This window comes from Oryzias melastigma, linkage group LG6 (genome assembly GCF_002922805.2).
Source record: "Oryzias melastigma strain HK-1 linkage group LG6, ASM292280v2, whole genome shotgun sequence".
In the NCBI taxonomy this organism is placed as follows: domain Eukaryota; kingdom Metazoa; phylum Chordata; class Actinopteri; order Beloniformes; family Adrianichthyidae; genus Oryzias; species Oryzias melastigma.
Genome location: NC_050517.1, coordinates 5,019,012 through 5,032,954, shown reverse-complemented (window position 1 = coordinate 5,032,954; position 13,943 = coordinate 5,019,012). Strand labels below are relative to the sequence as shown.

Below are 13,943 nucleotides of genomic sequence, written 5' to 3'. Positions count from 1 at the left end.
ATAAAGATTGTCTTTGCCAAACAGGATCGTCTGAGTGCAGCTAGTAACCAATGTTGTGCAGCACGAGATAATACCTGCTTTTAACTCGTAAAAAATCCAACATTTTACCAAAGTTTTGCATGTGTGCATTCTGGAGGTAGAGTTGAGCAAACAGGTCAACATGTTTGCAAAAACCTTCATAGTTTATCATCTATGTGAACCTCTGTGAGAACCTCAGACATCAAACATTTAACTAATCTAAATTTAATAAATGCTAATTCAGTGATCCTTACATTAAAATGCTATTTTGTTTTTCATTTATTTATTTATTTATTTATGTTCTTTTTCCCCTCTTTGTCCTCAGCAGTCTTACTCTGCTGGATTTTGTTATTTTAGTTTGGGGTTGGACCTTCTTAGTTTTCAGGCTTTGTTTATTTGTTTTCTTTAGGTAGTTTTGTTTAGGGGGAGCTGCTGACTCTGACGGTTGACATGTCTGGGTCAGCAGTCTCCATGACTTATTTTATGTTTGATAAAGGAGCCTCTATGGAGAGATAAAAGAACCACATGTGGATCTGGAGCCACAGGTTGCAAACCTCGGGTATAGTTGAACATCATTTCCACCTGAGCAATGCATTTCTTATACCATTACCATCAGGAAGAAGGTTCAGATTGACGATTTCTCCCCTAAAATAAAATTTGCTTTTACCGTCATTGTAATTTAGCATTATTTACTTCCAAAACACCAGCCAGAACTGAGGTTGTCTTAAGGAGCTACACAAAAGCCAAGAAACACGAAACACCTGTAATTAGTCGTAGTTGTATTTTATTAATAGTTCGTAAAAGTGACCAAGAGATTAACATGAAAAGGTTTTTGTTATTTTCCGTGTAATGAGCCAGAGGAGACAATGCAGTGGAGAGGAAAAGTCACTCATGCTGAAACCTCCAGGCGAACAAAATCAGTCTGGGTGACCGTCAGCTGTGACTGGTTGGTGATGAGGTAAAATGGCAGTTTAATTCCAAAAGTGATGAGGACAAATGCCAATAAAGTGAAGGAGAGGTTGAGATGACAGTACATAACGATGGTAAAAGTTCTTACTGAAATACTCGAGGCTATCACTACAGGTCTCAGGGGGATGAGGATGTTGTTGCTGTTCAACCAGGATTTGTGTCTTTGAGAGGTTAGGCTGATGATGTTTTTCCTCTCATCCAAGCAGAGATGTTTGTAGACAAGCAGAAGTTTTTTACATTGTCATCTCATGTCGTTGAAAGAGAGGAAAAGCTGCCCAATAGCCTGGAAAATACCAAGAAAAACCCTGAGTCAATGATGCAGGTCAGAGATGGGGTTTATGTTGAGAAGACGAGGGGGTTTAGAGCAGAGCCGTGTGGAACACCAGTGGAGGGGCAACAACAACAAAAAAAATCTATTCAAGGAGTCCATACCATAATTTTCTTAATTCTTTCAGAGCAAACTATATCCATATATATGACCATATATTACCTTTAATCAATAAAAAGCAAATTATTTATGAAATATGAGTTATTTTTGTGGACCGTTTTAATACCCAGAAGTAAAACGACTCCACCTCTGAGGCTCCGCCTTTCGATTCATGTTGGTCCCACCCATTTCACTTGGTTTCTAACTAATTTATCACATCATGCAGCAAATGCCAGCTTCATACTTGTAAACAAACAACCTCTGAACGATGTTGTTCTCATGCATCCACACACTTTTACTGTTAACGAAGTAATACAAGACCGTCTGTACGCAAAGCTCAATGTGCGTGGAAGTTGTAGCGTTAGCTCGTGCGTTATATGCCTAGGGTTTACTGCATGATTTACTTATGGGTCTAGACAGGAATGAACAGTAGAATGCACTTCAAACCTCAGAGTAGAATTTCCATGGCCTCTTGAGAAACACACTTCTTGATGAGCAGCAGATTTTTCACAAGTAAACATCTTAGAGAAATGTTAACGATGGAGGCGAGTTGAAGACTTTTAGCGACAATGCAGTTCAAACAATGTAAATTTTATTCGTGAACCTTTTTTTTCAGTTTCTAACTAATTTTTCACATCACGCAGCAAATGCCAGCTTAAGACGCGACATGAAGGTGGTGCTGGTTGTGCACAGAGCAAACCAGGAAACAGTTGGACTAACTTGATAACAGCAGAAACTGTTTGTTACTCTGAGAGGCTTGCTGGTCTTTGTGGATTAACACAGAGTGTCATTTGACTGGAGAACTTTCTGTGCAGCTGCAGCTCTTCCTCGCCCAGCTCCAGCTCTGCTCCGTGTTCGCTCTGCAGGTCCATCTCACTGTTGGGGCTCTTCCACATTTCCGTCTCTTCATCGTCCTTCTGCTGTTGATACCAGCCAGACCTTCTCCTTTACACACAAACATTCAGGCACAAATTCAAGAATCTGACACAGAGGACGAGCTGCAACCAGCCTGATTGTCTTATCTTACAAATGTAAGATAAGACACGCAGAGATTCTCCTTCCTTAAACGAAAAACTAAGACTTTCAAAGTTTTGGTCTTCAAAATGTGAAGACTTACCATTTGTGGATCTGCACAGCTCCTGCTGCCATTAGGAGGAAAACCCCCACTAGAGCGATGATGACTGCAGGAACAGTTTGGAGAGACAACATCAAAAGGAGCTGAAGCTGTGCAGTCAGTAATCAGATTACATCTTCTATGGAGACCAAGCAGGTCAACACATTTATTTATTTCCTGTCCTCATTCAATAGTTTGTAAAAAGCAAGAGTTTTGACCCCCCAAAAAATCTTTAATAAAATAAAAATATAACTGAACATGATTTTTAGGAAAATGGCCTCCATCCAAAAGGATTTTTTTTATTCTTTACTTCAGAGGAAGTTTTTTCTGGAGTTTTCCTGCCCCCTTGTGGCTAGAAAATATGGTTACTCTGTCATAGAACCAATTCTGATGTAAAAACTGATGTATTTATTGAAATATTACAATTTATGCAGTTCTGTAAAAAAAAAAAAAAAGAAAATGAAAATTCATACCATTTATTTTTTTAACATCTGCTCACTTCCTCTCACATCTGTGTTTTTACAGAAAGAACTCAAGAAGAACTTTACCTGCTGGAAAATATTTGATTAAGATGTTAGACTTTGGCTGCTCTGACGCAGAAGAAAGTGAGGGACCAGAAGTCTGTGCAGATGTGAGGAAGGTAAAACTGTCTTCACTGGAAGTTGACATGATGAGGAGAGGAGGAGGAGGAGAGGAAGACGTCCCAGAGGTTGTTTGAACCAAAGCAGAAGAAGTTGAAGCAGAGGATGCCTGCCTGTGGGATCCTGCAGTCGGAGTTGGAGGTGGAGGTGTTGATCTCAGTGTACGGGCAGCAGGTGATGTGGACGGAGTTCTCAGTCGACTGGAAGATGTGACGGACTTTGAGTTCACTGTTGATGTGCTTACATGTTGCTCCAGGTTTTCAAGAACTAAAGAAAAAGAGAATTTTGCAATTCAACTGTTTGATGTTTAAAAGCATGATAAAATGTGTTTTCTGTTTGAACTTTAGACATCTCAACATGCTGATGAGAATACCTGAAGAGTTGAAGCAGAAGACAGCAAACTTTCTATGCGATGGTGCATTCCACGACACCACGCCGGTGTTTCCCTTTCCACAGAATTTGTCAGATTTAAGTCGAGGAACGACTGCAATCATCTCAGCAATCCAACCATACCTGTAAAATAAATTATTAAAATAATTAAAATTGTGTTGTAGTTGAAGTTTTGACATTGTGCTACCCCATCAAGTAGTGATGAGAACAACCTTTTCAACAGAATGAGTAGTTGTTGCCCTTTTAAAGAGCATTACTTTTGCATCAACCATAAACTGATGGATTTTTGTACATAAATGATCGCACATTTGCTCGTTTCAATCTAATATCTTTTTATCCCTGTGAATCACTATTTCTACTGATGGAAGATGTCCTCCAGAAAAACCTTAGGTTAGCCAAAACATGTAGCTGAAAAAAACAGCTAAACTCCAAAATATCCTAAAAAACTGAATAAAAGCTTAAATTAGCCAAAACAGCTAGCATGTAGCTCAAACATAAGATAATCTCCAAAATAGAATAAAAAATCTCAGTAAATGCCAAAATGATCCAAAAAGCTAACAGAATGACCATTTTTAAAACTTTAAAATAGTAACTTTTTAACATAATGAATAATAAAAAGGCAGGAATATTATTCCAGAATAAATTCTCCATAACAATATATTTGTCAAAATTATACAAGTTAGAAATAAGTGCAAGATAACATCAGACCATTAATAATAATAAAATAAAATGATCTGGAGGGTCAGATAGAATTACCTGGAGGGCCGGATCCGGCCCCCGGGCCTCGACTCTGACACGTGATCTAAACTGACTGCTGTTCTTGCAGGCTGTTGCTGCCTTATTTGTAAACCTGATGGTGCACAAATCTTACGTCTCTTCCTCTTCTCGCTAACATAGCAACAGTTCAGCAGTTTGATGTAGATCGGCTCCCTGTAGCATTTACTTAACTTACAGTTTTTCTTCTTTTATTGCCCGAGCCTTTAAACAACGAATAACTCAGTTCACCCAAATGTATGCTTTATGCTTTACTCAACAATAGAGAGCTTCCCCCGACTGAATTACAGTTGCTGGTAACTTGAAAAGCGGTGAACTGGGCAGTTTTAGCTCCGAGGAGATCCCCCCGTGCTACTGCTGTTGCTTTTGCAACCAAAGCAGCTGGTAATATTTAACATATTCGTGCTAATTGGTTTAATAAGGGGGTTAAGCAGAAGAAAGGTTCTCACATGTGCGGTATTCGCTATGCGGTCCAACTTTGCACGTGCACAGTAAGGATTGTTCAGTCCCGATCCATAGCTTCTCTTTTTAATTTTTTTTATTTTTGTGCAAGTTAAAATAAAGTTTTTCAGGACATAATCTAACCAGTAAGTGCTGGAAAATGCTTTGAGTGAAAGTACTTGCATTTCACACACATTAGGAGTACTGACCAGATCGCCGGTACGTATGGGGTAGTTCCAAAGCCTGTATTCTGTTTTTGCCCGGAGCTCATCTTGAGGTCCAACCAGAACCTTCTACTCTATTGTGTGCTAATATTAAATGAAGGTATTGTAGCGTGAAAGGGATGCATATAATGTACTTTCCTAAAGTTGGTTGAAAAATAGGAATTTTATTAAACTGAAATTTAATAAAATCATCCTCAGGGAACCACCTTCACAATGAAGGAAAATATTACTCATTAATGATCAGATGTTACCTCCAATCAATAAAGTAATAATCAATGTATCATCCTCTCAACCATAGGTCGTTTGTACCTTTTGAATTGACTTTACCAGGAAAAAGAAATGCCATCTGAACGACGACGTCCTTTTGAATATTTATTGAAAAAGATGAGGTTAAACAAGCAGAAAGATTTTACGTTGCAAAAATAAAAGTGAATCTTTACTCTGACCACCAGCAGTTGACTGAGTGGAATTGGACTTCTCACCAAACGCTCTAGAGATCTGGTTCTGTTCGATCCATCGAGCAACAGTAGAAGATCCCGTTACCGGCTGGATGCTTCAGGACGGCTGTGAGGCAAAATGTTCATCCATGTGTGGAAGAGATGGAGGTTTCTCACAGGAAACCTGCTGGTTCAGTTCAGTTCAGTCTCAAAGCTTCTGGGGTGGTAGACTGATTTCTTTATTCTGGGTAGTAAACAAAACTAATAAGCTGCAAAGCTGGCCTGACGATGAAACGTATCAACTGGTCTGGCGTGAAAGCATCAAAAATTGTCTATGAAATTAGCTGGTGACAAAATGGAACAAAAAGAATAAAGTTGCACAAAAAGCTTAATCTTAAGACTTGAAGAACTAAGAGATAAAGAGAATTTGGTTTCTTCTCAAAAACTACAAATGAAATGAAAATCTCTGGCGAGAGTGGAAGTTCTGAGGAAAATGTCAACTGAAAATCTTGAGGAAATGGAAGTCTTGGAAATCCTCTCTGAGATTCTTTCTAATCTCGTCTGTTTCTCCTTTTTTCTTTCTGAGCTCCTTGGCTTGCGTACCAGGTTTTGAACCCTGGAGGCCAGACATGTTTCACCCAATCCACGGGGAGTTGAGGCAGTTTACATGTCCCAATGAACTCTGGGTATACAAATATCCGGGGTGTAACTTTATTACTGGGTTTGTTTTTCCCTTTTACTGGATTAAAACCAAAGGGTTTCTATCAAACAAAGTTTGGACAAACCTATACATGTGTATGAATCCTAAATGTGACTAAATGAAACTCTTCCTAATCTACATAACACAGAAATCTATTTTCCAAGGTCTGATGGTTAAACATGGTTGTTTCATGGGTTTTAACCTCAAAGGAGTGAAGAACCTTTCTTCTGTTAGGAATAAAAGTTTGATCAAACACATGTGATAACAGTACCTTTCTTCTGGAGCTGTGAAGATGTTTCACGTGTTCGATCCAATCACCAAAAGTTCTGTCTTTTAAAACGCGATAAAAGGTTAGGAATGTTCTCATGCTTCTCACAAAAGATCTTGGAGTTGTTGTAAAGTCCTGTAGGCTCAACAGGGGTTGTCGGTTTGGTTGCAGAAGAGAGAGTCATCCTTTGAAGATGATGGATAGAAATTGACCAGAGTTTGAAATGCATAATAGCAAGAGTTTGGCCGGAGTTACCAAGAGTTGAATGATTTTTAAACCAGAGTGTGAAATAGTAGTTTTAGCTTTATTGCCTCCCTGTTGGGAGACTCTGTTATCTTGAGATGATGCACTTCAAGTAAAAGTTGACTGACCAAAAGGTCAGCAGGCCGGTGCTGTATGCTGCTTCCAAGGTCTGCATGCTGCAGTAATATCATTGAAAATGACTATCTGAAACCTAAGAAAAAATATGCTTTACCCTCAGAAGAACTGAATTAACCAGCTTACTTGCATGTCTCCAGTCCATGCTGGATTGCCCGTTCCATCTGAGCTTTGGTTGCCATGGTTACGTTCAGGGATAAACAGGCATCTCTAGCAGCAGTGAAGTTCAAGGTGTATTCTCCTCCCTCGATTAGCAGGAAGACCCCACTGGACGTGTAACTCTGAGGAATGACTGCAACCACATTGAGTTTTTTAAAAGAATGCAGCAACAGAAACATGAGCACGTCTGAGAGTCAGAAATGTTTACTGTACACAATAAAATGTCAAGGTAAAACTGTCTGGAATCAAACATAATTAGTTTTGACATTTGAGTTGAAAAACTCAACACTTTGTAGAACAATATTGTACAGTCTAAACTTGTATGAAAAAATCTTCAGAGAGAAAATATACTTTCATATTTGATATTTCAGCATTTACTTTAAACAACTGTTAGTATAACCTCTCCAGTTCAAATACTTCATTAAGGCTTCCATAGCAGCATTTGGGGACAGAAAGAGTAAAGACAGTTAACTCTGTAAAGCTAACTACATCAGAGAAATGAGAGAAAATTATTATTATTATCATTATTATTATTATTGGTGGTAGTGTGGGTATGGGTGGGGGGTTAAGATGTTTTTTTAAACCCTTCATGGAAATCCACAGAAAAATATTTTTGTTAATGAGACACAGAGATTATTAATTATATGTTGGGTGATTTGGTAGGTTTTTGCTCACAACGCAGTTTTGTATTTTTATTTATTTATTTTGTCTTTTAGCTTGTGAAGCATTTTGTGACATCTGTGATGTCTGTGAAAAGTGCTATATAAATAAAACATACTCACTTACTGCCTACTTGGTTTCACCCTAGAGCACCTGGTGATTATTACACAAGCCAAAGTATTTTTGCATTTTTTGAGTGTGATGGGTCCCTGGGTAAAGTCTCACATGTCCCATAAATGGGTGGACCAAAGTCTCCAGTATCTTTATTATTTTGATTTTGTATTTTTGTTTTCAAATTCCTAATTTTTCAGTAATTTTTAAGCATGTTTTTAGGCTCTTCCTACGTTTTTATTTTCCATTTTGTTACATAAACCACAGAGGAAATAAAAGAAAACTACACTAATATCATGTGTTTTTATATTTTGATCTATTTTTCATGACAAATACTTTTCATTGGGTATATTATATTGGGTAATAATTAAATAAATAATAAAGTGGCAAAAGTGATGGTGTAACTTTTTATAGCAAAAGTGTTTTGGGGTTAAGATCCAAAACAAACAAAAGCATCACTGTTTACCCACTGTCTCAAATTTGATCAACGTTTTTTTTAACATGATGTATCTGTAATATATGAGGGATAATGCTGGACAAAGTTTGCATTATCATACATTAATAGCCTGAATCGTCCTTCACATCATGTCAGAAATCTGTTATTTCTGAAAACGCACACTTTGAATGGCATTTTCCTGCTTATACCATGGTCACTGACAAAATAAATATGTATTCATTACCGTCATTTTTTTAGTATCTTAATCATGTTATCTTCAGGTTAAAAGTGTGTTTTTACAAAAAGGCACTATTTGATGCTTGGTGCGACACTTTGTCATGGTAACAGCCACAGAGCCCGCATCAGCCTTGACTGCAACAGGAAAGGAAAGCAAATCTATGCAGGTCGTCATGATAGATTAAATTAAGCATGAGTTCAGAGGGAAAGTTCATCTCTCACCATTGTTTTTGCCCACATGATGAAGCAAAAAAGTGTTTCAAAGAAACAAAATCTAAAGTCCAGATAGTTAAATTCCTCCTTGTGTTGTCTTCCTCCATCTTGAATTATTTTCTCTTTTTCTCTTCTGCTGCATTCCAGTCTTTAAATGATCCAAACAGGTATAAGCAGGGGTGTCAACTCAATCACACAAGGGGCCAAAATGCAAAACCCATCTTAGGTCACGGGTCGAACAGGATAAACATTTATTCAACACTCTAAAAGGAAAACTTTAAAACCGTAACATAATTATGAACTAGATATATAGCATTACTTGTGATAATGCTAGTGTGAATGCTGTAAGCTGAATTTGGCTGTTGAAGATGCTAGAGCTGATAGCTGAAAACACTCGAGCTGATAGTTGAAATCACTGAAACTAATAGCTGAAAATGCTGAAGCTGATAGCCAGCTAAAATATTAAATAAATATCAAATTAGCCTAAAAAAACTAAACAAAACAAAAAAACTTAAATTAGTCAAAACAGCTAGTATGTAGCTGAAATATTAGCTAAACTCCAAAGTAGCTTAAAAATCTTAGTAAATGCCTAAATAGTCCATAAATCTACCAGAATGCCAATTTTTAAAACTTTAAAACTGTAACTTTTTAACATAATTATGAATAATAAAAAGGCAGGAATATTATTCCAAAATAAATCAACTTAAACCTTAAATAACTTTCAATATTTTATTCTTCATAAAAATATATGTTGTCAAAATTATACAAGTTAGAAATGAGCACAAGATAACATCGGGTCATTAATAACAATAAAATAAAATGATCCGGCCCTCCGGATAGAATTATCCGGAGGGCCGGATCCGGCTGAACCATGATAATAAAAGACTTAATTATCAACAAATGTTGTTATATCAATATAGCAAATAGTCTTTTTAAAAAACACAATATGAGTTATTCACACAATAAAGTTTTTAAAATTAGCTTAACATATCCTCCCAAAAGTGTTAATGACAAAGCAGCCATTTTGAAATGAGCAGCATAAGCCCTTCTACTGCCCCTAGTGGAACGATGATAAAGAAAACATGGACCAGTTTTTCAGAGGTGGGACCAAGTCATCATTTTGCAAGTCCGAGTCAAGTCCCAAGTCTTTGTCCTCAAGTCCGAGTCAAGTCCCGAGTCAAAAGCACTCAAGTCCCAAGTCGAGTCACAAGTCAAGACCAACAAGTCCCAAGTAGAGTCACAAGTCCTACTATTAATGTTTCAAGTCATTTCAAGTCATTTCAAAAACAATGTAATATTAATTACACAGATCATGTGTGCTTTTAAGAACTGTATTTTACAAGCATTTTAGCTAAATTCCCACTGAGTTGATGCATCTCCACTTCAAAAATCCAAAATAGTTTATCTATAACAAAAACACAGTTTACCACATTTGAAATGTGGTAAGATGGAGACAGCAGGGAACCAGGGTAGTCTGGATATTTAAGGGGTCATACCATGATTTTCTTAAGCCTTTCAGAGTGAACTATATCCATATATATGATCATATATTACCTTTGGAACACTAAAAAACACATTTATGAAATACTACCAGTTATTTTCTTCAGTTTTTGTCCTATCTGGAAGTAAAACAACTAAATTCCTGAGGCTCCACCTGCTGCTGTGTGTGGCTGCTGCCCATTTGATTTCATTCTAGAGCCAGCAGTGTGTATTTGATTTTTCCTTCAAAAATAAATATCAATTTTTTTTCAAAGATGGATGCACATACATATATCTACCCTTAGTAGGCCCGGCCATCGCTACACTTCTTCACAACAAAAATACACTCAAGACTGTGCCCAATGGGGGGGTCTTAAAGGAGCCCCGCATCTAAAGTAACAAACTGTTTGAGCTGGAATTTATTGAAGACAGGACACAACTGGAAGAAGATATACGATATTCTGCATTTGAAATGAAAGTGTTTTGCTGATCATCATTAGCTCTGTGGAGAAATTGGGTGTTGGTGTTAGACTGGGGGCGGAGCTATCAGAGCAGACTCTTCCTAAAAGGGGCGGTCTCACTCTGTGACATCAGATCATGAGGCTCGTTTTCGTGGGTATGGGAGGGGCTGCTGCTAAGAGCGCAGTTTGTAGAGGATTAATGGTAATCAGAAATGCATGAGTGAATCAAAATACCGCTTTGGAGTTCTTTATGTGAGGAATGAACATTAAAATACACTTAAAAGCTCAAAAAGTTGGTTTTTCATGGTATGGTCCCTTTAAATCCCCTCACTACAGACCAGTGATGTTCACTTAAGCTTATGGGTGATGAGGTACTGACTCTTTTAGTCTAAATTAATAAACCACTATATTTATCAACTTATGATTCTGTGATGGGGGAAGAGGATGTTGTGAGCGAGTTTGCTCCTGCCAGGAATAGCTTTAAAATTACTAAATTACTTTAGCTATTTTCATAATTGCAGATGTAGGTTAGCGGGTCAACAATGGCGTAAATTACCTTTTTTACTACTGTCATATTAATTTCATTACAGTCTGTGGATGTTTTGTTTTTGAATTGTTTGATGATTTCTAGAATTTCTTTTGCTTCTACAGGTCTCAAATGGATGTAGTTTGGATTTCTCTCTATGTGGTGTTCAGCTCTTTCCTTTTTGTCAGCTAACTTTGGTCCTATTTTTTACAAAATGTTCGTTAAATTCCTTTGTCATTTCTGAATATTGTTGCATATTTCTTTTCTACTGACTAAAGAGTCTGGATAATTTGTTTTCTAATAACACTGTTCAATACTTCCCAGATTCCTTTAGTATTTGATTTGTTTTTTTCTAATTTTTTGTATAATAGCCTTTTTGCATGTTCTCATAATACTGGTTAGTTTGTTTTTATATTTTTTATATCCCTGTTCCGCTTCAACAATTCTGTCTTTTAAAAATTGCTTGTATGAACCGTTCTTTTTTTTGCATGCATTAATCAGTCCCTTTGTCATCCACTGATTTTTGTTATATTGCTTCTTACTACAGGATTTAGTAATTGGGCAGTTTTTGTCATATACTGAGGTAAAATAGTCTGCATTGACATCATTGCATTCGTACAGGGTTTTCCAAGTTTGTGCTTGTAGTTCTGATTTAAATGCATTTATTGAATCCTCGGTTAGTTTTCTTTTATAAACCACCTGCTGTTTCTCTACAAACGCATTCATTCATTCAAATACCGGAAGGTGGTCACTGATATCAGTCATCAGTAATCCACTTCTTATTCTGTTTTCTAGGCAGTTTGTGAACATGTTATCTATCAAGGTTGCACTATTTGTTGTTATTCTAGTTGGTTTATTGATCAATGGGTATAAGCTTAGACTGTACATTTTATGGATGAAATCATCTGTTACAGCGTGTTTGTTTGGATTTAACAGATCTATATTAAAATCCCCACATAGAAATATGACCTTTTTGGAAATGTTAGCGAACATGTTTTCGATAGTGTTTGTGAACGTTTCTATGGTTGATGCCGGGGCTCGATACACGCAGCTGACAATAACGTTACTCTGTTTCTCCATGTTAATCTCTGTTGAAATGTATTCCATGACACCATCTATGCAGCCAGAAATCGTCTCAAAAACATTCTGGCTAAGACTGTTGTGGATGTAGAGGGCACCCCCTCGCCTTGTTTACTATTCCTGTTCACAAAATGAAAATGATGGTCTTTGAGCATTTTCATGGAGCAGACTTTAGGACGTGGAAGATAATTAAGATTAATTAGGACATCAATAAAAAGCACTTTGTCTCTCAATATAATAACAGAATTGAATCAACTGTGTTTCAGCAGCATCTTTATAATATCACAGTGTTGGTGTTAAACCAAAAAGCCTGTCAGATGTCGTGCTGAACCCCCCCAGCCCCCACCCCCTTCCCTTGTGAGAGCGCTAGAGCTTTAATGCCAATGATACGTAATAACAATAATCCAAACATTAGACTGTTTTCAGGCAGTTTTTTTTTTTTTTTTTTTTTTTTTTAATATAAAATGTGATCACCTGGAGGGAGAATTCTCTAGTAAATCTGTCCTTGTGTTCTTGGCATGTTTGGATTGAGTTTACAGTTACATGGCAATAAAGATGTGTTCATACCATTTATAAATTACTATTGTGCCATTAAATTTTATTTTATAAAAATGAAAAGTTCAAAAAGTAAAACAATTAAGGTATTTCTGTGTAAAAATAGTGTCATATTTGGCCTGTAGATTTTTTTTAATCTACTGGCCAACTCATCCAGTAACTCAAAAATTAAATATACGTATTTTAATGATTTGAAATACAACAAAAAACAGTAATGTGCGCTGCTAATTGTGTGGAGGGCATGTTCCTTTTACCACCAACCTTTTTTATTACCTGAAGTAGTACCACCAAGTCTGTTCAATCTCAGATTTAAATAAACAGAGAAATCGTCAATTCAAGTAAATCTTTGAAAAATCAGTTTTTTCCCCATAAATTAAACTATTTTAGCTAATGTCTTAAGTTTTTTAAATTGAGAATGCTTTCTACAACTTTTTTAGTATTAATGACCAATAAATGACATTAAAAACTGCTTTGTTTCTAAATTGAGAATTTAAAAATACAGATAGAAAGCTTTATAGTCTCATTCCTGTCCCTGCTTGACACTTGGCTTTAAGGGGTCGGTTTTGGGGGGCTAAAGCACATAAATGTTCACTGCTTACCGCTCCCTCAGGTGACGGGGCAAATACAGAGAGCACATGCCACCACACTAAGTTCAACTTTAAGACATTACATTAAGCAAAACAAATATAGAACTTCACCAAAAATACATCAAAAAAGAAAATTCTCACCTTTATCAAGACTGGATTCAGATGGCTCCGAAAATCCTGCTAGAGACAAAAGAAAAGTTGAGCAAAAAATGCAAAGTCTCGCCATCATTTAGAATGAAAAACAAAGACCAGTTAAGGTAGAGAGAGCTGAATATGCAGAATGAACAGAATGTCTGAGGACCAGAGTGAGGTGGAGGAAACAGGAAAACAAAGGTCAAATCTGCCTGATGGCCTGCTGTGGGGCTGGACACACACCCACAGCAGAGGGAGCTTGATAACAAGTCTTATTAGCAATTGTTTTGGATAATAAATCAATATACATGCAAAAACAGTACAATACACATACAATAAACACATACAAGTTCCTGGATAGAATTTGGTACTTTCTTGTTCAAAACAGATCTACACTCCTTGTTGACTTTTTGGTAAATTGGATGTTCAGCAGTTTTTATGCTTTGCCAGCATCTTCTCCAGAGCTGTGTTTTCTCTGCTGGGTCCAAAGGAAAACGGACTTCCTTTTAGTTTTTTTTTTTTTTTT

At 36.9% G+C, this 13,943-nt stretch overlaps 1 protein-coding gene and 1 long non-coding RNA gene across 2 annotated transcripts; one reads left to right on the top strand and one right to left on the bottom strand.

Moving 5' to 3' along the window:
- Nucleotides 1-679: 679 nt before the first annotated feature.
- LOC112139186 (CD44 antigen) lies at nucleotides 680-13,699 on the bottom strand. The gene is made up of 6 exons (XM_024261902.2): nucleotides 13,427-13,699; nucleotides 6,908-7,073; nucleotides 3,543-3,682; nucleotides 3,077-3,436; nucleotides 2,532-2,595; nucleotides 680-2,359 (listed from the first exon to the last, which is right to left on the bottom strand). Exons 1-6 carry the CDS (start codon nucleotides 13,512-13,514, stop codon nucleotides 2,158-2,160), a joined length of 1,020 nt encoding a protein of 339 aa, XP_024117670.1. The 5' UTR covers nucleotides 13,515-13,699; the 3' UTR covers nucleotides 680-2,157.
- LOC118598823 lies at nucleotides 2,553-3,640 on the top strand. The gene is made up of 3 exons (XR_004947994.1): nucleotides 2,553-2,684; nucleotides 3,054-3,343; nucleotides 3,517-3,640. It is a non-coding gene; the product is annotated as an uncharacterized LOC118598823 (long non-coding RNA).
- Nucleotides 13,700-13,943: the final 244 nt, after the last annotated feature.

Bases quoted from the DNA above. Each gene is read 5' to 3' on its own strand.
- LOC112139186 (XM_024261902.2), bottom strand. From the start codon at position 13,514: ATGATGGCGAGACTTTGCATTTTTTGCTCAACTTTTCTTTTGTCTCTA. The intron at 2,596-3,076 runs GTAAAGTTCTTC...CTGTTCCTGCAG, and splicing joins AATCAAATATTTTCCAGCAG to TCATCATCGCTCTAGTGGGG. The intron at 2,360-2,531 runs GTAAGTCTTCAC...TTGTGTGTAAAG, and splicing joins GCTGTGCAGATCCACAAATG to GAGAAGGTCTGGCTGGTATC.